This window comes from Phyllostomus discolor, chromosome 7 (genome assembly GCF_004126475.2).
Source record: "Phyllostomus discolor isolate MPI-MPIP mPhyDis1 chromosome 7, mPhyDis1.pri.v3, whole genome shotgun sequence".
Classification (NCBI taxonomy): Eukaryota; Metazoa; Chordata; class Mammalia; order Chiroptera; family Phyllostomidae; genus Phyllostomus; species Phyllostomus discolor.
Genome location: NC_040909.2, coordinates 137,971,890 through 137,997,170, shown reverse-complemented (window position 1 = coordinate 137,997,170; position 25,281 = coordinate 137,971,890). Strand labels below are relative to the sequence as shown.

The 25,281-nt window shown below is 72.2% G+C and overlaps 1 protein-coding gene across 1 annotated transcript in view; it reads right to left on the bottom strand.

The window, feature by feature from the left end:
- Positions 1–25,281, bottom strand: part of ADGRB1 (adhesion G protein-coupled receptor B1) — a 65,991-nt gene that overhangs the window by 39,801 nt on the left and 909 nt on the right. The window contains 12 exon segments of the mRNA XM_036031473.1: positions 322–430; positions 1,119–1,187; positions 1,384–1,578; positions 1,728–1,834; positions 2,430–2,531; positions 2,744–2,908; positions 3,334–3,498; positions 3,808–3,972; positions 4,170–4,334; positions 4,711–4,821; positions 5,713–5,874; positions 14,671–15,657. Of these exon segments, the coding sequence (XP_035887366.1) occupies positions 322–430; positions 1,119–1,187; positions 1,384–1,578; positions 1,728–1,834; positions 2,430–2,531; positions 2,744–2,908; positions 3,334–3,498; positions 3,808–3,972; positions 4,170–4,334; positions 4,711–4,821; positions 5,713–5,874; positions 14,671–15,433 (2,278 nt within the window). The 5' untranslated portion in view covers positions 15,434–15,657.

The following is a 25,281-nucleotide window of genomic DNA, read 5'->3' as shown; positions in this document are numbered from 1 at the left end:
AGACCAGGGCCTCCAACGAGACGCTCTGGGGTGCAGGCCGGAGAGGGGGAGTCCTGCCTTCAGACCCTGGGGCCATCCCAGCACAGAGAGGGCCCGGCCCGGGGGCTGAGGGCGGGGCTCCCGGTGGGCCCCCAAACCTGAGGCCCCTGGGTCTGAGAGGCCCCGTGCTGACCCCTCCCTCACAGGGTCACAGTCCGCACACCCGACACCTTAGATGCCGGCCTGAGTGCACAGATGTGGAAACTGAGGCAGGAGGGTGGGACCCGGGGCTGCACAGCGGGGGGGATGGGGCCGGGGTCCGTGAGCTGGCAGCAGGCTTACCCAGGTTGTCTGTCACCTGGTACGCGTCCCGCAGGTCCTTCATGCGGAAGCCGATGACGCCCACGAAGTCTTCCACCAGCCGGAACAGCTCCCTGGCGTTGGGGCCCATCTGGGGGGTGGGGCGGGCCGCCTCAGCGAGGGTGGCCGGCGGCCCCCACCAGCACGCCCACCGGCAGGGCTGACCAGGGGTGGCGGTGTTGCAGGTCCACACCCCCGCCGGGGACACCCCTCCCCGTCCCTCCACCACCTCCCAGCCCCTTCCACCCGCCTGGGTCTGGGTCCCGGTGGTCCCTCCCCAGCACCGCAGGCCCCGTGCCTGCTTTGGGCAGCAGGGTCCTGACCTCTGAGCAGCCGTCGCCCTGGCAGACGGGAAGACCCGGCCCAGAGGGGTCACGGTGCTGCGGCCCCAAGGCCTGGGCCAGCTGTGGGGTCCCTGGGCTCCCAAGGGCCCACACCAGGCACTGCCCTGGGGACCGGTCAGTCTGGGAGGACGGGGAGGGGCTGACCACCCTTTCCAGACGGAGAAGAGCCGCCACGTCCTGGTCACCCCAATCAGCACCCCGCTGCCCCCGAGTCCCCCACCCCCGCACTGAGCCCCCCGAGGTGAGTGGCTGTCCCCCGGCCACGGGGAAACTGAGGGTCAGAGGGCTCAGCGACTTCCTCCCGTCACACAACTGGTCACGCGGCCCCGGGTGGAGGCCAGGCTGGGGTCTGAACCCACGGCCCCAGGGCAGGCTGGCCTTGGACCCGGGGACGTGACGGACTCCCAGAGACAACGGGCTGACCGGCGCCCTCACCAGCTGGGCCTCCTCCCACTTGTCCCGGTTGTCCTCCGCGAGCAGGTTGCTGATGATCTGGACAAAGTTCTGGAAGGGGGGGCGGGGGGCAGGCCAGTGAGCAGCAGACGACACGGCTCAGGGTCCGGGCTCCGCGTGAGACCGGGGGCGAGGCCCTGTCTGGGGCCGGGGTCAGGCCCGGTGCGCAGCTGGGGCCCAGGGCGCCCCCACCCGCTTTCCCAGGCGTGCCCCCCGCCCCGTGGCCCCCCCCCGCCCCGGAGCTCGCCTGCACGTCCCCGGGGGTGGGGCTGTAGTACGCCCGCCGGAAGATCTCGGTCATGTTCCGCAGGACGTCGATGGTGGAGAGCAGGTCCCCGCTGTAGCTGGTGCCGTCCTGGGAGACCTCCACCAGCGTCTGGATGACCTCCGACACCCCCTCTCCGGGCAGCCCCCGCTGAGCCTTCGCCAGGTGCTCCCGGGTCTGGGCGGAGGGAGAGGGTCCTGATGCTGCAGCACACAGGAGGCCGGTCCCAGGACCCCCCACGCGCCGAGGACCCTCTGCAGCCCGCGGGGGCCCGGGGTTGCATCTGAAGGCGGGTGGGCGGGGCGGGGGGCGCGGCCGGCCCTCACCATCATCTGGATGTTCCGGTAGTCGATGGAGACGCAGCGGATGTAGGTCGGGGGCTCCCAGTAGGCGATGCCCTCCTCGTCCAGCTCGCAGCGCCGCATGATGACGCCTGGGGGGGCGGCGGGTCAGCGCGGCCTCGCCCTGCTCGGCTGCACGCCGGCCGCACGCAGCCTCCCGCCCACGGCTCCCAGGCCCCGGCCCCTCTGGGGGGGACCCTCGGCCCCCGAAGCAGGGACTCTGAGCCGGCACAGGGGCCAGGCCGCCTCTCTCTCTCACTCTCAGTGTCCCTGAGCGGCTGCTGCACCCTCGGGGCCGGCGCCACACCCTCAGGGACCCCATCTGCACGAGGCGGGGCCCCCCACCCCCGAGTGGGCGGCTCCAAATCTATCCGAGCCCAGAGCCCGGCCCGCTGCCCAGGCCCACACACGGGGAGGAGTCGGGGAACCTGGGGTCAGGGAGCAGCAGCCTTGAACTTGGGTGCACGGTCGGGGAACTGGACACAGCTGCCCGCCCGCACACAGCGGCCAGGACCCCCAAGCACAGCCAGGGTCCTGCCACCCGCCAGGAGCCACGGGGGGCAGGGAGGGGCAGGTGCACCGCTGCCCAACGGCCCCCCTCGGCCAGGCCGGGGGCCCAGCTCAGGGGCTCGCCCTGGCCCTGCGAGGGCGGGACGGAGCCCCTCGCGGCCACCTGCTGGCCCTCACCTGTCGCGTTCCGGGGGCACCGAACTGAGGCCACCTCTCCAGCCGGAGTCTCCTTCCAGACCACAGCGCCGAAGCTGTCCTTGTCACAGATCTCGTGGGGCTCTGCCGGGGGCCAGAGACGGTGAGTGGGGGCTGGGGGCAGGAAGCGGGGCCAAGTGCAGGCAGCAGGGCAGGGGGCCAGACCCTGCCGGGACACCCCCGTCACCAGCGGGAGCCCTTCCCCGGCCAGCACAGGCCCAAGCCTCCCGGTCCCTCAGGGTGCCTCCCCCCTCCCCCCCGGAGCCCAGCTGGGGGGGCGGCTTGGGGACGCTCACCGGGGCACCGCTGGGCACCGCACTGCCGGTACTCCTCCTGGGGGCCCTGGCAGGCCGCTCCCCCGAAGAAGGGCCCGGAGCAGGCGCGCTCCCGCCGCTGCGTGCCGCCCCCGCAGGTGACGCTGCAGCCCCCCCACTGCGCCCAGGCCTGCCACTTCCCATCCACTGCGGAGCGCGCCCGGTGCGGAGGCCCGGGCCCGGGGGCGCGGGGGTGCAGGTCCGGGAGTCCCGGCGGTCGGAGACGGGGCCACGGGGACAGGGAGAACGGGGAAGGCCGAAAACACGGGGGTGGGGCACACGGAGGACCAGACACGCAGAGCCGTGGAGACCCGGGTGGGGGGGTCGGGGGAGGAGGCGGCCACGAGGAGGAAAGACATCGAGGCCGGGGAGGAGAGACCAGGGCTCGTCTTGATACAGAGAAGCAGGTGGCGGCCCCTGCGCGCTGCCCCTCCCGGCCACCCTCACTTCCCACCGTCCCCCCCGCATCCCCCCAGAGCCCACGGAGAGCCCCCGCGGGCCTCGCCCCCTCACGCCCGCCACGCCCTGCCCCGCCCCCCCCCCCCCCCCCCGGGACCCGGGCGCAGCCTGACCTGGGCACTGCTGCAGGAAGCAGTCTCTGGTCTCCACCCAGGGGCCCTGGCACTCGGCGCCCCCGTACGAGGGCCCGTTGCACTCCCGGGTGCGCTGCTGCCGGCCCTGGGAGCAGCTGGCGGAGCACGAGCTCCAGCTCGACCATTCGTTCCAGTTTCCGTCCACTGCCCGGCCCGGGGGAGGAAGGGGCGGGAGCCGCGTGAACACCCAGGACCCCAGCACTGAGCCTGGGCACCAGGTGTCAGCGCCTGAGGGCCCGCACCCCGCCCGCCGCGGCCTGGGGTGTGGGCGCGGACGCCCCAACACCGAAGGTGCACGGATGAGGACGCCCCAGGGTCTCCAGCCCGCCCCCATCACAGCCTGAGGTTCCGACCCCTGAGCAGGTGGGTCTGGGGCTCCCGGCGCTGCCTGCGACCCGCTGGGCCCCTCCCCCTCCTTGTCTCCCCCCACCCAGCGCCCTCCCTCTCACCTACCAGGGCACAGGGCGATGTTGCAAAACTTGGTTTGCTTCTCGGGACCCTCGCAGGGGTTGCCCCCGAACTGGGGAGGCCTGCAGGTGCGCGTGCGGTCCCGGAAGCCACGGCCGCAGGTGCTGGAGCACAGGCTCCAGGGCGACCACTCGTCCCAGGCGCCGTGCACTGCAGAGGCGCGTGGGGGCGCCGCTGAGCTCCGCGGCCACTGGTCGCTGCTGCCCTTACCCCCGCCCCACCCCCTGCTCCCTCCGGCCTCAGACGCCCCGCCCCCCGGCTCCCCGACCCGACCCTCGGGTCAGGAGGCTCTGCCCCGCCCCTGCCTCGTATGCCCCGCCCCCGGCCCTGACGCCCCGCCCGCCCACCTGGACACACGGCCGAGTTGTTGCACAGCCGCTGCTCGCGCAGGGGCCCGCTGCACTGCGTGCTGTAGGAGGAGGACACGCAGAAGCGCGTGCGGGTCTGCCAGCCCTCGCCGCACGTGCTGGAGCACACGCTCCACGGGGACCACTCCTCGGCCGCGGGGTCACCTGCGGGCCAGACCTGCAGCGTCAGAGGCCCGCCGCTGCCTCTGCGCGCGGACTGCGGCCGGACCCCAGGCGTCGGAAGCGGGGCTGGTGGCAGGAGGCGCCCTTGCGCTGCCAGTCCGGCCGGGCGAGCGCTGGCTCCGCGCCCCTGGGGTCCGGCCCCGACCGCCCTCCGCTTTGCACTAGCGCCCCCAACGCCAGGCGGCCCGGAAAGGGCAGCCGGGCGCCCAAGAGCAGTCTAATTATGGTGAGTAATTAACTTTATTTCTTACAATTAGCAGCCGTTAATAACTTAAAATACTCGTACAAGACCTAGCCCCGTGAAGCCAGCGCGCCCCACTTCGCAGCGCCGCCTCAGCCCTGCCCGCCCCGGGCTCACCTGTGTGCGCGGACGGGAACCCGAATTGCTGCAGCTCGTCGCCCAGCTCGTCGCGCCGCCGGGCGTCGGTGGACCTCAGCGACTGGCTCCGGGAGTTGGTGCGCCCGGCCGCTGCAGGACAGGCCCGGGTCAGCGGCCGGCGGGGGCACTCGGGAGCCTTGCTCGGTGCCCGGGTCCCGCAGTCCCCAGCCAGAGCAGGGCCCAGCCCGACAGCCCCAGGGCTGCTAGGCCCCCAGCGCCGTCCCCAGGGACAGCTGGGACACCTGGGACCGGGCACCTGGGCCTGGCGCCAGCCCTGCCTGGCCCCTTCCCGCGGGCCCCACCTCCCCCGCCCTGTGCCGCTCCCTCTCTTCCTCCAGGGCCCTCCCCAGGCTTCTGAGCGGAGCGCCTCTTCCCAGGGGCGTTCACCGAGGAAACCAGCCCAAGGAATGGCAGTCTCCTTATGACTTGATTTAACTTTATGGAAGCCGCTAAAATATGCATGAGTTCATTAGAGAGCCTTATGAGAGATGTTCTGGAGGCGGAATGGGGCTGGGGTGGGCAGGCCCGGCCAGGGCCGGGGGACAGAGGGAGGACGCACCCCCAAATTCTCAATCCGCACGCGAGAAGAAAGCCCCACCCGGCCCCGTCTACTTCCCACTCCTCCGGAGCCCTGACCGCTGCTGCGGCCCCACCGCGTGCCCTGGGCCAAGCTCCACCCCCGAGGCCCCGCCCCCGCATCAGGCCCTGCCCCTCACAGCCCAGGCCCCGCCCCTTTCCTGCGGAGACTTGGTCCAGGGATCTCCTTCCTCTCCGCCTCCACGTCCAGGGGTCGCCCTTCCTCACCTGACTTGGCCCGTCTAGGACTCCGGCCTCCATCCAGCCCAACCCCAAGCAACCGCTCTGCCCCCCACCTCCACCTGCATCCCTCTCTCGCCTGGCCTGGCCCCATCCTGGGGCTCGCCAGCACCGGGGCCCACCCCAAACCCCTCCCTCCGCTGCCGCCCCGCGCCGCGCACTCACCGCCGCAGGCTTTGCGGTTGCACAGGCGGCCCTCTTCCAGCACCCCCTCGCAGCCGCCGCCCTCGAGGCCGGGCGAGGGCAGGCAGGTGCGCGTCCGCGTCTGCAGGCCTCCGCCGCAGTCCCGCGTGCACTCGCCCCACAGCGACCACAGCTTCCAGCCGCCTGGTGGGAACCAGAGCGCAGGGGTCACGTCTTTCAGAGAGTGGCTTCCGGGGGTCTCCCTGGCGGGGGCGGGGCGCAACAGAGAGACCCGCACGTGGGAGGCTCCAGGGTGGGAGCCAGCAGCGCAGCTCCGCGGAGGGTCACCTAGGAGGCTGGTGTGGGCCTGGCCAGCTAAGTCACCGGGGTGGGAGGGGCAGAGTCGTCTGGGAAGGGCAGCCCAGAAGCGCGGTGGGGATGGGGTGTACCCGCCTCCTCCTGAGTGACCCCTGGGGGTCACAGTGCCCTTGGCTCTGGCTATGGGCACCGGGGCCAGGGTCTCTACAGGCTCGGAATCTGTCCCCAGCGTGGGGGCCGGACAAGGCTGGAGTCCCAGAGTGGTCTGAGAAATGAATGAATGAATGAATGAATGAAGGATGCCGCAGCCCATCCTGGCAGCCCCATTATAAGACCCTGGGGATGGGGTGATGGCAGGCGAGGCCTCATTTTTGGGACAGATCCCCCTGCCCTGCTGGGATCCCCTCCCGTGGTCCTCAGTCCAGTTTCTTCTGAGCCTCAGTTTCCCCATTATTCCCCTCTCACAGCCGTGACCTGTGTGCTCCCCCGCCCCCTGGCCACGCAGGAACACCAAAGGTGACCAAAGTCCCACACCTGGTGGCCTGGAAGGGCCTCCCACCCAGGGGGACAGCCGGGCTGAACCACCCCCCCAAGACCTGGCAAAACGCCAGCTGCTGCTGTGGGTCCTGGGGCAAGGGCCTCCAGGCCCTTGCTTCCTCTGCTCTGACCACAGCCACCCCTGGGTCTTCCTCCATCCTGGCCCTGTTCCCCCTTGGTGGCCTTCCCTGGTTTCAGGAGGCTGAGCAGGATGGCCTCCGAGTGCCAGGGGACCACTGAGGGGAGAGGAGCGGGCAGGCCTCCGCACCTCGGGCCAGAGCTGGGGGGCTGCCTGCAGGGCCTCCTGTTCAAAGGCCATGCTTCAGGCTGTCCTGCTTGTCCCCGGGGAGGCCAGGGCCCCTGCATGGCCAGCAAAGCGGCCCGAGGCGGCCTCCCTCAGTGGGACAGCCCCCACAGCGCCCACAATGGGCCAGGCACAGGCCTGGCGGGCACCCTGCCACTGCACCCACGGGTGGGGCGGCCAGGAGACAGCTGGGCCACGCTCCTCCAGGCCTGCTGACCGGGCCGGAGCAGGGGAGCCTCTGGCCACGGGCAGGTCACAAGGGGCCTGGCAGAAGGGTCCCAGGTGCCCCCTGGGGCTTCGGCCTGTCTGTGGCATGGTGGAACGGGGATGGCAGGAGATCCCGGAGGGTGGGCCCTGGAACAGAGGCTGAGAGACCCCCCCCCCCACCCACGGGCCATCTGCCCTGGCCTCATGGCCCCCCTCCGAGGATGACGGGGCCCAGCTGCCCAGGACTGACACATGCAGACACATGGCAGCGGGGGCTGGGGAGGGAGGCGTGTGGGCGTTGTCTCTGGGGTTGGACTTGACCCTGGAGAGCCCACTCTGATTTTCAGCAAGGTCACAGTCCCAGTGACGGTGACGCGGCTCAGATTTGCTCTGTGGGGGCCAACTGTCCTTGCCAGAGCCCCTCCCTCACTGCTCCTGTGCTGTCCCAGCAGCCGACCAGCAGGGGGCGCCAGAGTCAAAGGACTGGGAAGCGAGGATGGGAGAAACCTCCACAGTGTGGGTGGTGGGCCCGTCTCCATGCTGGGTACACAGTGGGGAAGGGGGGCCTTGCACCCCCAGCCTGTTGCAGAACCTTCCTCTTTCCCTGCCCTCAGATCCCCCCCACCTCGGGCCCCACTGTCCCCTGGGCCCGGAAAACCGGAGCTCCCTGTCAGGGCCCACAGCAGCCATGCCTCCTGTCCTCAGGGCCCCAGGGCCGGAGGAGGGGGGATAGATGCAGCAGGAGGATGGGACAGGTGGGCGGGCTGACTCACCCAGTGGCCAGCAGGAGGGGCTCAGACCTTAGTGGCTGCCCCGCAGTGGGGGAGGGCCTGGGCCCTGCTCTGTCCCTGCTCACAGGGAGTACACGCAGCTCCCAGGTGTGTGCTGGGCAGGTGGGGGGCGGTCGGGGGGCTTGCCGGGGCCATGGAGTGGGGGCAGGGCTGAGCCCTGCACCAGCCCTCACTGCTCCGGGGGCGGCGGGGCCTGTTTCCAAGCCCCGGCCTGGGTCTGGGTGTCTCACCCGCCAGGCGCTGTGTTGCTGCGGGGCCCTCTCTGCACCGGGTTCGGATGAGCAGGCCGAGGCAGCCCGGGGAGGGGCGCCCGTGCCCCCCAGCCAGGGCGGGACCGAGCGGCCTGCACCAGGCCGTCGGCCGGGGCCCCTGTGGCCAGCTCCCCTGGGGGAGGAAGGTTCCCGGGCACCCAGGCCAGGGGCAGCATTTCCACTCTTTTTACAGCAGAGGAAACAGAGAGTCAAGGGGGGTGGCCCAGACCCCCAGGGGCCAGGGCAGCCAGAACCACAGTCCGGGGCGCGCCGCACCAGCGCCGCTTGGTCGGACACCCCGGTGGTCGGGGAGGCGCCCCGGGGAGGTGAGCAGAGCAGGCTGGGGCACAGGCAGCGTGGCGTGACGGTGTCACACGCCCTCACTAGGGTGACTTGGGCCAGATGCACGGCCAGACCCAGAGACGCACGCAGACGGGAGCCCCGGATACAGGGGACGGGACCCCACGGTCAGACCCAGGGGCTGCCCAGGGCCCCCAGACTCACTAAGGCCACCTGCAGCAGCATCTACCCACGGGCCCCGGCCCAGCCAGGGGGCCGCCCCGTCCTGTGACACCAGGACAAAGGGACAGAGAGGACCGGAGGCTGGGGAGGCGGGCCCGGCGGTGGGGCCAGGCGGGGCTCATCCTGCCGGTGGTGGCCCCTCGCTGCCCCAGCCCAGCCCCCGCGCGGAAGCCTGAGTGACGTGGAAGCCGGCAGTGGGTGGGAGAGAGAGGGTGTCCAAGCCGGGCTAATCAGAGGATGCCACTCGGTTCCCATGGCAACTGCCGCAGAGCTCAGTCTTTCAGGACAGACTCAGGTTAGGCCTCGGCTGCCAGAACACCCACTCTTCCAGGGCTGGTTACCTTGGTGACCCAGGTGGCAAGGCTGTGGGGGGGGGGAGGGGGCGGGGGCAGGGGGCGGCCGCGGCTGGGAGGACGGCACCGTCCCTGGGCCTAGCCCTGACCCTGGCCGCAGGCTGCGTCCCGACCCCGACCCCGGCCGCACCCTGAGCCTTGGTCCTCGTCCAGGTCTGTCTGCTGACCCCGGGCGCAGGGGGCCTGGCCCCCGCCCCCGACCTCGGCCACACTGCTGCCGCTAACGGACGTCCAGGGAGTGGGAGCTGCTCCTCCCACTGGTGTTTCTACCGCTCCCGTGTGTCGCCACGCACAGCTGACACCTGATAAAGTGCGTCCGAGACTCGGGGGCTCACCCGCGGTGCGGGGCAGAGGCGCCCGGGCGGCCTCTGCTGGGTGAGCTCCCGGGGGCCGCGGAGGGTGGGCGAGGCTGGGGGTGGGCTGCCCCCGCAGGCCCGGGAAGAGGCGGCCTTTCTTCCGCGGCTCAATGCCCCTCTGTCTGGGAGCCTCATTTCCATCCCGGCCCAGGATGAATGGAGCCGATTAACGGCCTCCGGGCCGCCTGGCCACCCGGGCGAGCGGGCGCAGGCAGAGGGGGCTCCCGGCCCCTTCCCACCCCGGCGCCCCAGCCTGGAGGCTGTGACCGCTGCGTCCCTGCGCCCCAAGTTGGCTGGGATGGGGTGCTGAGGGAGGCCCTCCCCGGGCCAGGCCTTCCTTCTCAGTGTGCGAGTGGGGGGTCCCCCTTCGGAGGAGGGGAGCTGTGCATTTCCCCTCTCCTCCAGCAGAGGTCTCCCTAGTCCAGCAGGTCTCAGCACCTGCCCATTTGCCTCCGCCCGCCAGGTTCCCCAAGCACCCACTGCCTTGCCTAGTCTAGCCCCTTGAGGACCCTGCCCCATTCTCCAGCCAGTTAGGCCCTGTCTGGGGCACCCAGGCTCCTCTTCTGAGCCCCCTGCATGGATGTGCCAATGGGGACACTAGGGGACAGGACAGCTCCCCCGGAGCCCTAGGGCCCAGTCCCCCCCACCCCCCACGAACATCCACCTGGCCCGTTCTCCATGGGGCCCGCAGTGGCCAGCAGCTCGCCCAGCCGCAGCAGGCGCCAGGGCACCTCAGGATGGGGCCAAGAGAGCCACAACCACCCCCTGCGAGCACCAGCACCGGGGAGCCGTGCCCATCGGCCTCACATGGCCCCCGAGTCCTCCCCCACCCCACAGAAGAGAGACGGTGGCTGGCCGGGCCGACCAGCGTGGCCCTGTCTGCAGGGCCACCCACTCTCTGTGGCTTCTCTTCCTTGTGGGGCGGCCACCCCCATCCTAAGGAGGGATCCCCCATCAGCTCTGCCCTCGGGCCCTGGTCGCCTGGGCAAGTCCCTCCCCGTCCTGGGCCCAGGCTGTACGGCCGACACCCCTTCTCCCCTCTTTCTGGGACGTGGAACCGGAGGGGCCGTGGGCAGCGAGGGGCACAGGGTCTCTGACCTCATTCGGGGCCTCTGGGGGGGACACACGTGTGTGCGGTGGGCTCTGCCCCTCCCCCGCCCGCCATGGAGGGGGGCTCTGTCTCCAGCAGAGCCGAGACCTTGTTTCCGAGTCCCCCCCCCACCCGGTCAGCCCTTGTGGAAGAGCGGCGTCCCGGCAGGGAGGCCCTCGGCCGGGCCTGCCCGTGTGCCCTCCCGTTCTCCCTGTGCCCCCCCACCGCGGGCTCGGGGACACCGCCCTGCCACCGGAGCCCCCCCCCCCCGCCCCGCTCTAGGCCCAGCCCCCCTCCACCCCTGCAGACAGAGAGGAGGGCTCCGACCACCTTCCAGAGGGGAGTGGTGGGGGCTCTCAGAGTGGGGGGGGTGTCGCAGCACGGCCACCCCCTCAGTGGGGACGGGGACAGGCCTGGAGGCAGGGGTGGGGGCTCAGCCCCTCCACCGCAGGTGCCGCGCAGGGAGGGGGCGCACGTGGACTTGGGGGGACCGAGGGGCAGGCGGGGACACAGAGACGGGTCCCCAGCCCCGGGACGCTGCTTTCCCATTATCTCACATGTCGCTTCTGCAATAAAATTCTTTAATTAAAACATGAATATTTAAAACGACCCTTGAGAGAAATGGCCCCATCTCGCCAGAGGCAGAAGAAGGCAGAGACCGGGGTGGGGGGGGGCAGACAGAGGGACCTCGCGCAAGGCGAGGACCTGGTGGGAGGGCGCCTGACGGGGGCAGGTGGGAGGGAACAGTTGCTGTGGCCTGAGGACCCAGGGCTGCGCCAGACGCGTGACGTGGCCATGTGGCGTTTGGACAGGCGGGCAGGGGGCAGGGCAGAAAATGGGCCACGGGCTGGCCGGGGCCTCCTGCTCGCTCCCCGGCTCGCTGCGCAAAGCCTTCTGGGAGAGCAGATGAAGGACGCGCCTGTCCCGCCTCCTCCGGCCGCGCGTGGCGCGGAGCTTCCTGGGCACAGGGCTCAGCTGTGTGTCTCCCCAACGACCGCTGGACCTCTCTGGTCCACGTGCCACCCCATCATCCCCCAGAGAAGTGTCCGGGACCGCCAAGCGGCGCGGCGCTGGCTCTGCGGTCAGCGGACCCTTCCCAGCCCGGTGGCCTGCCGACGCCTCCAGGCCTCCCGGCCTCCCTGCACTGCGCATGCGCTTCCGAGGGCGGGCGGGGTGCGGGGCCGCGTCCTGCACGTGGGGCTGCGTCGGCAGCGAGCAGACACCCAGCCCCGCGGTGCTCACACGCTAGCGGGGACTGAGAGGGAGGCAGGGGAATCCGTGGGTGGACCAGAGACAGCGTGCGGGGTGGAAGCTGGGGCTGGGGCTGAGCAAGGACCTGGCGGAGGGAGTCCTCTGGGCGCAGGGCGGGGAGGGGAGAGCCTTCATGGGGTGGGAAGAGCCCAGGCACAGGCCTGAGGCAGGGGGTGCTCGCTGGAGAGCAGTCCCTGGGCTGCCGGGAGGAGGAAGCCAGTGAGTATGTGGGCGCTTCGGGCCCCAAGCAAACGCTCAAACCTGGCTGCTGTCACGGCCACTCAGGTGACTTCAGCCCCACTCTGGGACAGCATTCTGGGCGCGCAGGGACCGGCGTGGGTGACACACCCCGCCCCCCCCCCCCCCCCCAGGACAGGCCAGCTCCCCTTCTCGGTCTCTGCCCTGTGCTGGTGGGAGTGCCCCGGCCCAGGCCCCGGCACAGAGCCCAGCCTCAGCGCCCGCGCGCGTCTCAGCAGCTGTGTCAACACACCACGCACACACACACATGCACGCTCACACACAAACACTACGTGCAGCACATGGGTGTGCACACATGTACAACGACCCACAGGCACACCCACACAGGGGCCCACACAGGCACACGCTCGGCACCCGGGTGCAGGGACACGCACGCACCTGCCCGCCCTCCTCTGAGCCCCGCCCTCCTCTGAGCGCCACCCTCCTCTGAGCGCCACCCTCCTCTGAGCCCCGCCCTCCTCTGAGCGCCGCCGCCCGCCCCGCCCCGCCCCGTGAGCCTCTGGCTCTGTCTCGGCCAGCCCCCCAGGCCCTCTGCCTGCTAATAAACATGGGCATCGATGGCCCGTCACTAGCGTCACTTCTGCTCAGAAACACCTGCACCCCGTTCTCACTCCTCACCTGAAGAAGGTGTTCCGACTCTTTTCGTTTTTACAGGGAGGAGCCTGAGGGGGTGAGGGGGCTGATGGGATTGGAGAGGGGTGGCAGGGCGGCGGGACTTGGACCTGACCTGGTCAGCCCGGGTGCTCCAGCCCCGCCCGGGTGACCCTCGGGCATCTCACACGCAGGTCACACTCCGACCACTGGGTCCCCCTGCTGATGTCCGGCTGATGCCAGGGAGCGGGGCAGCCACCTCCTTCCTCCGCGCCCACGTCCTTCGCCATCAGCTCCACACACTGTGCCCCACGGCCAGGCCCCCTCCCCTTCCCCAATCCCAATGCGGCTGGCCCACGCGGCCCAGTGCCGGGTCGCTCCAGGGTGCCTGCGATGGGCCCTTCCCTGTGCCTGCCCCCCCCACCGCACCCCGCCGGGCCTGGACACCTTTGTGCATGCACCGCTGGGGAAGCGTGCAGTGTCCGTGCCGGTCACTCCCCTGCCCAGCACCCTCCGCTCCCCGCGCTGCTCTCAGGACGAGGAGTCGGCCCAGCTGCTCCCGGCAGTGGGTGCTTGGTGGGAAGTGGGGCTCCCTCTGGCACACACCCTCTGGCCCCCGTCCTCACACCTGGCCCCGAGCTCTTGCCCCGCTCCTCCAGACATCCCCGCGAGGCTCTGGGCAGCGGCCCCCGAGAGGCTCAGAGACCACCAGCTCCTTCCAGTGGGCCGGGCGCCTGTGGGCGGGCCCGGGGGCCATCCCCTCCGAGGTGAGGACAGAGCCTGCAGGAAGCCCGCACCTTGCCACGAAGACACCGAGGCTCGGGGGCAGGTGGCTGCTGGGGAGTGGCCGAGCGGGACGACCCCCGCGGCCTCTCCCCAAACCAGCCGGCTCCGTGCCTCTGCTCCGCAGCAGCCGCCCCAGCCAGGCGCCAAGCTCAGCCCTCCCAGCCTCCCATCCTGCCCCCAGGGAGGGCCCTGAAGCGAGGGGTCTCAGATCTGGGCAGGGCCTTCTCTGCCGGTTTTCTGCACACCCTGCCCTCCGCCCCTCTCCAGGGGCTCTGCCCGCCTCGCCCGGTCTCTCCAGCTGCACTCATGGCTCACGGGGGCGGCCGACCTGGGACCTGGGGCCTGGGGCCACGAGCAGAGCCAGGGGCCGGGGGCCGGGACGACCGGGCTCCTCTGGGCCCCACACGCCGATCTCACGCCTTTAGAGACGATACTCGGAACAGCAGCCCACTGGCCCCACTGGCGCGGGAGGGGCCGAGGGCTGTGGGCAATGTCGCCTGCCCAGTGTGGAATGACCAGCCCGGCCTGGCCACAGACTGTCCGGCTCGCAGCTGCCTGCCCGGCACCTCGGACTCCACAGTCTGGGACCAGGTGGCCCCTGCCACCCTCCCCACCCCAGCCACCACCCCAGCCTCCCCGAAGCTCCCAGGCAAGGGGGTCCACCTCCCGCCCACTGCCTGTCCGGCCCTGCCCCACGTCCCACCCACCTTCACTTCCTCCTACCCACACAGGCCCCCCGAGACCCCCCTCTGCCAGGCCGACGAGCACACACCCAGCCCTCGCCCTGCTCTTGGCCTGCAGCGCCGTTCCCAGCTCTCCCACACCTCTCCCGGACCCTCGAACTCGGCCCCTGGTCCAAGCGACCCCTGACCTCCAGCACCAGAGACCGATCCCCGCTGCCGTACCCAAGACGCTGTGGCAGCGTAAAGGACTTCCACGGCCACGCCACGCTCACCCCCAACCTCACCTGCAGACCACACTCTCTGCTCAGGCTTTCTCCACGCCGCCCACGCCCCAGCGGCCCCTCAGGCCGCGGCCCCCAGCCGCCAGCCGCCGTAGCCTGCTGGCCCGTTAGACCGGCCCGCTTCCGAAGAAGGAAGAGCCCTCCCTGCTGGACACTTAAACCCCCTCCCCGGCAGCAACCGGGCCCTCATTCCCTCCTTCGCTCACTCACCGGACTCGAGAGCACCCCCCGCCCGCCCCCGCCGCACGCACCAGGCACCGCCCCGCAGCTTGCCACGCCCCCGGCCACCTGCCAGTCTCCAGCACTGGCCCCCCGGCCGTGCGCTCAGGGGCCGGCCACCAGGACAGCCCTGCAGAAAAGACCCTTCGGCCGCCCTCTGCCCAGAGCGCCACCCCCGGGCCTCCCCTGGCCCATCACTCACCTGGGGCGCCATCCCTGCCGCGGTCCTGGGTCAGGCTGGTGAGGCAGTTCTCGGGGCCGCCTGCCACTCCGTCCCGCAGGCAGACGTCGCCGCGGGGGACCAAGGGGCTGGAGGCGGGGTGGCCGGGGTCCCCGTCCGGGCAGGCACAGGGCGTCTGCATGATGCCGCACGGGTGCGAGCTGCGGCTGCCGGCCAGACAGGCGTCCAGCCAGCGGCACAGCATCTGGCAGGCGGCCCGGCTGGGGCTGCGGTTGCCCACCACCAGGTACTCCACGGAGAAGTCGTCGCCGGGGGGCCCGGGGGCGCCCTCCCGCGGCGGCTGCTGGCGCTGCATCTGCAGGAACTGCTTGCTGGCCTGCAGGAAGGCCAGGGGCGCGGAGGGGTCGCAGAGCCGCAGCACCTCGTCGAAGCTCTCCACGCCCAGGTAGGTGCGCGTGGACTCCAGGAAGGAGTCGAACTGGTAGGTGCGGACGCGGGCGGGGCCGCCGCAGGGCGCGGGCGCCTTGGTCACCTTCATGTACAGCGTGTAGCGCCGCGGGTCCGGGTTGCGCAGGGTCCAGGAGCAGCGCGAGGCGTTCGCCGGGAACACGGCGGCCGCGGAGAAGTACCCGAAGAACTTGCCCTGCACCAGCGTGGCGCAGGGCTCGGCCCCTGGCCCGGCGTCGGCGCCCGTGGCTGCCGGGGTGCGGCGCCCCAGCAGCAGCAGCAGGAGCAGCGGGCCCAGGATCCAGCGGGGACCCGGGATGGCGGCCTGGCCCCTCATCCTAGCTCGCGGGGCCGCCAGGGTTCCGCGGGCTGGACAGGCGGCAGGCGCGGGCCAGGCCTGGACATGCCAGGGTCTGGCAGCAAGCGGACCAGGCCGGGGGCCAGGGGCCGGGGCAGCGGCTCCCAGGGACAGCAGGAGGCGGGGCCTTCAGAGGACGACAGAGAGGGCTGCAGCGGCTCCTAAGGCGCAGGGCCCCGGTGCCGGCCCACCGGCAGCAGCAGCTGGAAGAGAAAGGGCAGAGGGGGGCGGTGTGAGCCCAGGGGAGGCTGGGGCCGAGGGCACGGCCGGGCCAGTGCCCACCTGGGCTTTGGACAGCTGACGCAGGCCTGGCGCTGCTCCCAGGCACCTGCTCTGTTCACCTGTCCATCTGCCGCCCACCAGTGCGTCCACCTGCAGGGGCAGGGGCAGGGGCCCGGGCCTGGGTCCAGCCGAGACTGCCCCCTCCACCCAGGCCCGAGCAGGGCGTGGTGGGCAGCGTCTGGCCAGGGCCGAGTGCACAGGGGCCCTGGCTGTGCCCGTCTGGCCAGCGGCCCGGTGTGGTTCCTGAGGGCCCTGGGACCGCTGCCTGCCCACTCTCCCTGTCCCAGCCACGGCGGCCACCCGTCAGCCCGGGCCTCGGTGGCTGTCTGGGAACCCCCGTGGGGACCTGTCTCCCTCTCCTGGCAGCCCCCCCACCTCTGTCTCCTGCCTCTCCGACCTCCTCCCCCTCGCCCCGCACAGCTGGCAGGAAGGGGTGTCAGGAGCAGAGAAGGAAGGCCTTCCCGGGCGTCCCCCGACTCTCCCCCAGGGCGAGGGTGCAGTGGCACCCCTGCCACCCCCTCCCCACAGCAGGAGGGGCCAGTTCTTCGAGAGGTGGGGGGAGGCGGTCAGACCCCACCCTGGAGCTGCACCCGACCTCCACCCACATCCTCCCGTATTCCCTGGCCCACCTGCCACTGCTGCCTCTCGGGCCCCCCTCCCCTCCTCCGTCCTCGGAGCTGGGGCCCCGGGGCCCCTGGGGCCCTGCAGTTCCAGGTGCGGAGGGCATGGAGTCACCGGGTGCCACCTGCGTCCAGCGCCCTGCACGGGCCCCTTGCCTCGCCCCTCCTTTTTCAGGCTGGCACTGCTGCCGTCCCCCCATTTCACAAGGGGACACTGAGGCTCGGAGGGATGAGTGACCCACCAAGGGCACAGTGCAGGGGCAGGAGAGCCCACACGGGAGCCCAGACCGTGTGCTGCTGGCATCATCCCCGCTGCTGCCCGCCGCCCCGGGGACAGGAAGGCCGCCCCAGGCACACGTGCATCCGGACGCGGAGGAGCCGTCCCCGGCACGGACGCCAGCCCAGCCCACTCCGACCCGAGTCCAGAAGCATGTGCCCCTGGCACGTCCCCTCTGCCTTCAAGCCTCACTGTCCCCACTGTCCCCAGGACCCCTGGCTGGGCTGTGGGTCCGCTCCGCTGAGCGCGCACACGCCGGCGGCCTGCCCACGGGAGTCGGAGCCGCCGCTTCCTGCCGCCCCGGCCCAGCTGGCCGGCGACACGCGGTCAGCCACTGCTCTGCGGTCCCCTCCTGGTGTCCTTCCCGCGTGGGCCGTGGAGACAGGGAGGGGGGCTGGCACAGGCTGGGCTCCAGATGCCCCTCAGAGCTGTGTGGCCTCGGGCAGGCCCCGCCTCAGTTTCCCCACCTGTCAGATGGGGGGAAGCCTGGCTCGAGGCAGGGCAAGCACTGAACCTGGGGCTCGCCGCAATGGGGGGTGGGGTGGGGGCAGCTGGGGCGCTGGTCCCCCGGCCCCCCGGCTGCTCTTCAGCGGCCAGGCCCCGGTGCCCTGGGAACGGAGCTCGCAGACCCTCCCCCTTGTGTCTCGCCCGGCTCCCACCCCTGGGACACCCCTCGTCCCTCCCGCCTGCAGGGGGCAGCTTTCGGCGTTGCTGTCGCAGAGCGACCCTGCCTGACTGCCCACCCCAGCACTCGGGCCGCCCGGCCCGGGCCCGGGCCCCACAGCCTGTCCCAGACCCAGGGGGCCCCTCCGCAGGGGCGGCAGCGAGTTCCGGAACCCGGCCCGAGCCGGCCCAGCAGCAGTGCCCTCCGCGGTCCGGGCTGGGACCTAACGCGCCCCCAGCTGGAGCCTCAGCTCCAGGACAGACGCTCCCTGACGCCCTGACGCCCTGAGGCCCAGCGACTGCGGGCAGCCCCGGCGGACGGGGGCAGGGCCCGCAGAGCCGCTGGTCCCAGCGGGGCGCCCTCCCAGGTGCAGGCGCGCTCCACTCCTCGGGGCCTGCGGGGCCCGGGGCCCTCCCGGCGTTCTGCGCTGCGGGCACGAGGGGGCAGCGAGGGCCAGACACGGGACAGCGCCCCAGTCAGAAGTGCCCCTTGGAAGGCCACTGCGGCAGCTGGGGGTCAGGTGAGGGAGGCTGGGCGGGGCTGGTGGTGGCAGGAAAGGAGGCGGGGGGGGCGCTGCTCAGGAGACAGAGGAGAGGCCCAGGTGGCCTGCTGGGCTGTGGGCAGACACCGGGGGGGGGGGGGGAATGTCCCTGGGGCTGGACACTGAAGCGGAGGGAGGGGCTGGTGGGAGGGGGGCGGGGGCAGGGCAGAGGCCGGAGCCCTTCCCAGCGGCTGCGCTCCAGGGCCGGGGCTCCGGAGTGAACCTCCGACAGACCCCTGGGGCCAGACGGCAGCCTGAAGGAGCCCCTGCCCCTCGTGGGGTTCTCATGCAGGGAACCGGGGCCCTGGGGTCCCATGGGGGGACCCCACAGGCCGCCAGGAAACCGGGGTGGGGAGGGGAGCTGCAGCTCGTAGGCTGGGTGCCGGCTCCCGCAGGACACCGCTGACGTGCAGGGTCTCACGCTGACCCTGCTGCTGCCGGGGCTGGCCCAGCTGTGCATCCCGGCCCGGCCTCTCCTGTTTGTGTGCACATGCAACACGCATGTGCACACATGTTCAGGGCACTCGGCAGGAGGAGCGCCAAGCTCTGTGGGGGGCGGTCAGGGCTGGGCTGTGGGGGGTGGTGGGGCCAGGGCTGGAAGGGGAGCCCCGGGGGCCAGCCGGGGAGCAGGGGGCCCAAAGCAGGGCCCACGGAGCGGGTCCGGCTGAGTCGCAGGCTGGCTCACAGCCTCCCCTCGGCCGCCCCCAGCGCCCAGCACCCACAGGGGTCAGAACGCCCTGAGCCTGCTGGCAAGGGTGGGGGGTGGTGGGGGCTGACCCCAGTGCTGGGTCCGTGAGGTCGCTGCTCACTCGGGTCTGGACGCCCCCTCGAGGTGCCGATGAGGCACCTGGCTTCCCACAGCCCGGCCTTGGTCCTCGGAGCCTTCCTTAGTCGCTGTGCTCCTGGGCTGCCGAGCCCAGGGATCCATTACCCCTCAGCTCCCTGGGGACCCCGCCTCTCCCGTCAGCTTCTCAGGCCACACTGCCCTCCGGCCCAGGAGTTCCTCCTGGGGCCCAGTCCCACCTCTTCGGCCGGCTTTGCCCAGCCTCTGCCTCGGGCCGCCCGGGCCCTATAAGGGGGCCTCGTGGAGGGCAGGGAGCCCCCACGCAGGGGCACGGGGGGCGGCCACCAGACACAGACCGGGGATGCCGGTCGGAGCCCGGGTGCCTCAGTTTCCCTGCCGACGAGGGCAGGAGCTGGGCACCAGCCTCCCCTCACCCACACCGCCCGGCCCTCCTCCCGGCCCGGCCTCCACATCCCCTCCCCGCCCACCCCAGGCCGCCAATGGCGTCCCCAGACACCGGCCACAAAAGGCGCTCTGTTGTCCTGGCCGGCCCTCCGAACAGTGCCCGCCTGTGTGTCCTGGGAAGGGGCCGAGCTGGGGGAAGGGCGGGGCGGGCGCCGAGTCACTGAGGACAGCTCGGGGCCTGGCGGGCGGCCGGGGGCCGAGAGCGCAGCGGGAGGGGCTGCCTGGGGTGCCGACCACCACCCCAGCCCACGGCAGCCTGACCCCCTGAGCCCCGGCTCGGATGCCCCCCCGGGCCAGGGCAGGTCAGGCCGGGCAGCATGGTCACCGGAGTGGGGAAGGGCAGGCCCGGACCACCCACCTGAGCAGTTGCAGGGGCTTGGGCCCACCACGAGGGGTCAACAGAGCCCAGCAGGCCTCCCTGCAGGGGCCCAGCGCCAGGTGGGCTCCGGGAGAGACCGCCCCGCTCCCCAGCCCGGGCCACCCACGCTACAGGACCAGCCAGCTGACCCGTGGGGTGTCCTGGGCTGGCCCAGAGCTGGGAGGGGTGCCTGGTGGGGCTGGGTGGCCACAGGGCCCCGCCCCCGAGAAGCACTCCTGGCCTGCTGCACCTGCCGGGTCTGGCCCGTGGGGGGCCTCCTCCTCCTCTGCCTGCCACTGGGCACCCCTCCCAGCTCCGGAGCCACTGGGGGACCCAGTGGAACCGCCCGGGAGGAGACGCCTGGAGGCCCACGCTGGGGGCTGGGGAGGCGCATCGCTCTGCGCTGGCTGTGTGGGGGGCCGCCCCATGCACCCCCCCCCCCCACAGAGGGCCGGGGGATGTCCCCTGCACGCCACAAGGAGCCGGACAGTCCCCAGGTAACGCTGGAGCGAGGGACAACCACCCTCCGTCCCCCCGGGGTCAACGGTCAGCTCTCTGATGGGCCATGGAGGCCCCCACCTCGTCACACCTCCTCTGGCCCGGGACCCTCTCGGCCCCACCCGCCTGCAGGCACTCGGGGCCCTGAGCCTTTGCTTCCGGCGCGTCCCGCCCCCGGGCTGCCCCAGCCCGGCCTGGCCCGGCACCCCTCCTCCGGGCCAGGGGCCAGGCAGCTGCTGCAGCCGAGCCCGCCGAGCACCCCCAGACACACACACGCACGAGTGTGCACGCAGGCTCACAGGTGGGCTCTTCCGGAGAGACCCCCCCCCCCAGTGAGGACAGTGATTGCGTCTGCCCCAGGCCCAGGCCTCCCCCTGGGGCGGGGGACCCCACAGATTTCTGGGTGAGACGCAGGCCGCCGTCCTCTGCGCTCGCCACCCCCGCTGCTCGCCCAGGAGCAGGGCCCCGTCGTCCACACTCGGCGCCGTACCAGGATCTGCGGTCCCCAGCAGGAGGGGCTCCTCCAAGGTCACCTGCCCAAGGTCACAGCGTCAGGTGCACAGCCAGGCCCTGGGGCCGTCCGGCGTCCTGGTGTGCAGGGACCGGACTGGACAGGTGCTGGCACAGCCTGGCTGTGTGTCCTGCCTCCCGACGTCCCCCCTCCGGCCCCCGAGTGGCCGCAGCAGGGCTGACGGGTCCCCAGGGGGAGGCAGGGCCGGCTAGTGCTCAGTGGGGCCGCGCTCCCCGCTGGAGGAAGCACCCAGCCGAGCAGGCCCCGCCCAGGGTCTCCCCTGACGCCCACGGGCTGCTCGGTGCCCTCTGTCTGGGACAGCGGAGGCGAGGGGGGTCAACAGAAGGGAGTGTGGGGCTGGGGCTCAGGGTCACAACCCGCTGCGCCCCTCAGCGCTCGGCCGGGGCAGGTGGGATGAGGGACCCGTGCCCCAGGGCCGGATGGCAGGGCCCCGGGCTGGGACAGGCTGGCACGGGGGATGGTGGGTGTGCACGCACAGGGCACACCCGAGCGTGTGCTGCGGACAGAGGGAGGCAGGGCCTCCGGGTGCGGCCGGGACACCCAGGGCGGGGGGCAGCGGTGGCCAGGCAGGGTCTCCCTCACCGCTCCTTTGCATTCAGGCTCCGTGCACTCCTCTGGGGACAGGATGTCCCGCCCCGCCCCGACTGGGCCCTCAGCAAGGCCTGCCCCCACAGCCCCAACCCCTGCCCCCAGCTCTTCACGGTTCAGGGGCACGCGGCGCAGGGACTGCCGGTCAAAGCCACCTTGTCAGGAGCAGGGTGGCTCCTGCCTGGCTCCCTGGGGCCCCAGGTCTGGGGGGCTTTGGGGGTGGGGAGGAGGGCGGGTGAGCTAGGTGCCCCTGGGCGCCCGGAACACGGCCACCTGTGGAAACCACTCGCAGGACAGACGCACAGGGTGTGGGGGAGGGGGGTGGCACAGAACACTCTGGAAGGACAGCGGCTGGCTCGCTGGCTCCCCGGGGCGCGAGGACCTGTGGCCTGGGATGGGAGTGGCCTGCTTTGCGCTCTGGCCCTCGGGTGCCGTTCCCACACTGGTCCCCTGTCACTGGTAAGGGGCTGACCCGGAGGAGGAGGCAGGGACCCCGAGCAGGACAGAAGTCGTCCCTCCTGGCAGCTCTGCGTCACCCCCACTCTGGTCCTGCCGTACCCAAAGACAGGACACTGCGTGCCCAGCACGTGGTCTCGGAGGCTGAGGGGCAGGGGAGCTGCCACGTGCTAGGGTCTGAGGGGGGAGAGGGGCCCTGTCCCCTGTCACCTGCCCCTGTCACCTGCCCTGTGTGGAGACCCGGCATCAGCTTCCCACGAGGCTCACGCCCCACGGGGCCTCACTTCCCCAGAACCGTTGAGGGCAGGGGAGGAGGGGCTCCCCCCACGCTGTGCCCAGCCAGCTGGCAGGGGCCCACACCCCAGGCACAGGGGCTGCCTTTGCTGTGGGGCACGTGGGCTGCACCGTGTGTCTGTCTGCTCGTACGCCACACGGACGGCATGGGGGCCAGGACGGTGGCCGAGACCTGCGGTGGTGGGCGGGGCGGCGCCTGGTGCACCCCGCCTCCCATGCCCCGCTGCCCGGAGCCCGTCGCTTTGTCGTGTCCACCAGGCCACGCCAGCACCCCTGTTGAAGACGCCCCGTGGCCCCAGTCCTCCAGGACGTGGCTGGAGGCCTGCGGGACACCGAGGTCTGGGCCTGCTCCGTCTGTCCCGCTGGTCACCCTCCTCTCAGACAGCCCGTCTGGTCCTCATGTCTCCACGCTCGCCTGCCACAGGCCCTTTGCATGGCTGCTGTCTCCACGGGGAACCTCTGGCCCTCCACCACCCCTCGCCCAGCCTCTGCAGACGTCAGGGGCGCCCCATCTCTGGGCTCCTGCGGGCGGTTGTCCCCCACCCCCCGAGCCCACGCCCGCAGCTCACCAGGGCCTCTGTCCTCCGGAAAGCCCTCGGCCTTGGTGCGGGGAGCGTGCCCTCAGTTCTCCTTGCTGTGCACCCCCAATGTGCATAGTACACACAGGCACCCACACGTCCAGTGTGTATGTGGTCTGGGCACACGGGGCCGCGGCCCTCCGAGTCTACCCAGAAGACACGGTTCTGCCCTACCGTGCAGCCGCAGCGGGGAGATGGGGGCAGGGGGCAGGGGGCAGAGCCCCGTGGGCGTCCAGGGGCACGGCAGGGGTCTAGCCTCCAGGCAGGGGGTTAGAGCCGTGCTCCCAGGGCTCCCTGACACAGCACCTGTCCACGGGGGAAGTGCGGGGGGGCGACAGAGGACCCACACCGCGCCACGCACGCCGGTGGCAGTTCTGTGCCTGCACACACGCGGGCGGGACGAGCACGTGCGTGAGTGGCACCCGTGCACACATGCGCCCTTGTACACAAACGCGCTCGCTCACGCCTGTGCACAGGGCAGGGGGCCGGGCGAGTTTCGGGAGAGACTTGTGCCTGGGGCGCGGGCTGAGTCGCCAGCGAACGGCCCTGGCAGGGGAGCGCAGAGGCCCGCGAGGCGCCCAGGGGCTGCCCAGGACCCGGCTGGCGCCAGGGGCCGCGGAGAAGGCGGAAGGGGCGGGCAGGGCGGCGGGTGGGCGCGCGCGCCCTCTCCCGGCCGTTCTCAGCAGCGCGCTGCCCTCCGCCGCAGCCCGGAGCCCGGAGCCCCAGCCCGGGCCCGAGCCGGAGGCGTCCCCAGGGGAGGGCTGGGGGCCCCGGGACCCGCTCCGGGAGGCGGGGCCGGGCGGGCTGGCCGGCTAGGGGGCGACAGCGCCAGGAGAGGGTGCTGCGCCCCGGCCACTCGCCGGACCCTGCCGGAGCCGCCTCCTGCGGGTCCCCGCGGCCGTGTCCGCAGGCGCTGGTCTGCCTCGGGACCCGGCCCGCCGGACGCTGCAGACCCAGCACACTGCGGGCCCAGCACGGCGGATCCGGGGACGGGGCCTGGGCCGGGAGGGTTCCCGGAGCATAACCCGCGCCCCCATTTCACAGACACGGCCGCCGAGGCCCGCGAAGCGCCGGAGGCTGCGGACGAGGGAAGGGACTGGGAGGGCTCGGCAACTTGGTTGCGTCTCCTCCTCTGCCCGGGGCCCGGGGAGGGGCGGCAGTACTCCCAGGGCGGCGAATCGCCTCTCCCGCCCCCGCGCCGGAGCGCGAAGGGGACAGGCACCTTTCTCCACATCGCAGGCTGCACACTCCCCGCTCGAGCCTCCAGCGCCGCGCCCGCCCGCGTAGCCTCGCGCCGCCTTGGCGCATTCCCGCCGGCCTCGGGGCTCGGCCCCAGCCGCCCGGGCTCCAGGGCTCCCGGGCCGGCGCCCGCCCCCCAAATCCAGGCGCAACAAGTCCGAAAGCGGCGTAGAGGAGCAGCAGGCGCACCGGGCCGGAGGACGCCGGAACCTGCGCACAGCGCCCCGGAATCCCCGAACGCGCGCAACGTCCGCCTCCGGGGACCCGGCGCGGGCGCGGGCGGCAGGCGCTGGGGGCTGGCTCCGCGGAGCGCTCGCGGCCGCTCCTAAAGCTCCGACTCCACGCGGGCAGAGCCGCGCCCAGGAGCCCCCGCCCCCTCTCCCGCCGGCTTGACCTTGCTGGGGTACTCAAAGCCGGACCCGGCGGCACCCGGGCGTCCGGGCGCTGAGTTTCGCTGCCGCCTGCGGTCGAGGGGGAGCGGCTTCCTCCCTCCGCCTCCCTCGCTGCCTCCTGGGCTGCGAGGATCTCGGAAGAACGCGGAGCCTTCAGGGTTCTGGAACACAGAGCCGTGCCCACCTCCCCAGACCCCACACACCTCGGAGACGTTCAAAGGGACCCAGCCTCGCATCCGCCCCCCACGCCTCCCGCTCGCGCGGCCGCCGCCTGTCCCCCTCAGCGGCTCTTGCACCGAGGGGGCGAGTGTCTGTGCCTGTGGGGAGGGCGCCCAGGGTCTCCTCGGGTCCCCAGGGTGGGGTGGGAACGCGGGCCCCTCGGCACCCTCCCCAACGTGTTAGCCCAGCGGCTCCTGCGGGAGGGGATTCGCGCCCCCTGCCCACCTACACCCGTTCACGCCTTTCAACTCGTCCGGAGTTGCCGCTAAGGAATCCTCGCCCCACACCCGGGGGAACGGGACGCGATGGAGAGCGCGCGGCGGCGAAGGGCGCTGGAGCAGAGGGGGACCAGGGCTCGTCCGCTCCCAGCCCGGGTCCCTGCGCTCCAGGAAACTTGGAAGCCCAAAATAAAAGTGACAAGAGATGGGTCCCCGGCGCCCAGGGTCTGGGTGCCAGGATGGGCGCTCTCTCTGGGCGGCCTGGGAAGCGACCCAGCAGGAGCCACCGAGGCCCGGCGGAGGGACCCGTGCTCGGAGACGCAGCCTCCGACAAGCGATTTTCAGCTACGCCGCCCCCTCCCGAGGCAGGCCCCAGACGGCCAGGGGGCCGCAGGGACCGGGGAAAGGGCGCATGGATACGCCAGAGCCCCCCCGCTTCTCCCGGAGGCGGCGGGGGCCGCGCCTGCTCCTCCAGGCGGCACCGAGCGGCTCCAAGCGAGCGCCGCGGGCGCGGAGGAACGGCGGCCTCTGCTCGCAGAGGACCGGGACCAACCCGCGCCTGGCCTCGCTGCTCCGCGCCGGGAGGGCACAGGGCCGACCCAAAGTTCGAAGCGGCTTATCCGCGCGGCCTGTCCGACCCAGTGGAGAAGAAGGCGACGGGGGAGCAGCCAGGGCGTTTGTGCGTTTTTGGGGATGGGGGCGCTATTTGGGGACCGGAGAACCTCCGGGGAGTCTCCGCTGTCAAGGCCGGGTCCCCGGGAGCGGGCTCCTTGTGCACGCCCCCGGGCTCCGTGTGTGGGGGAAGGACATCGGGCCCGAAGC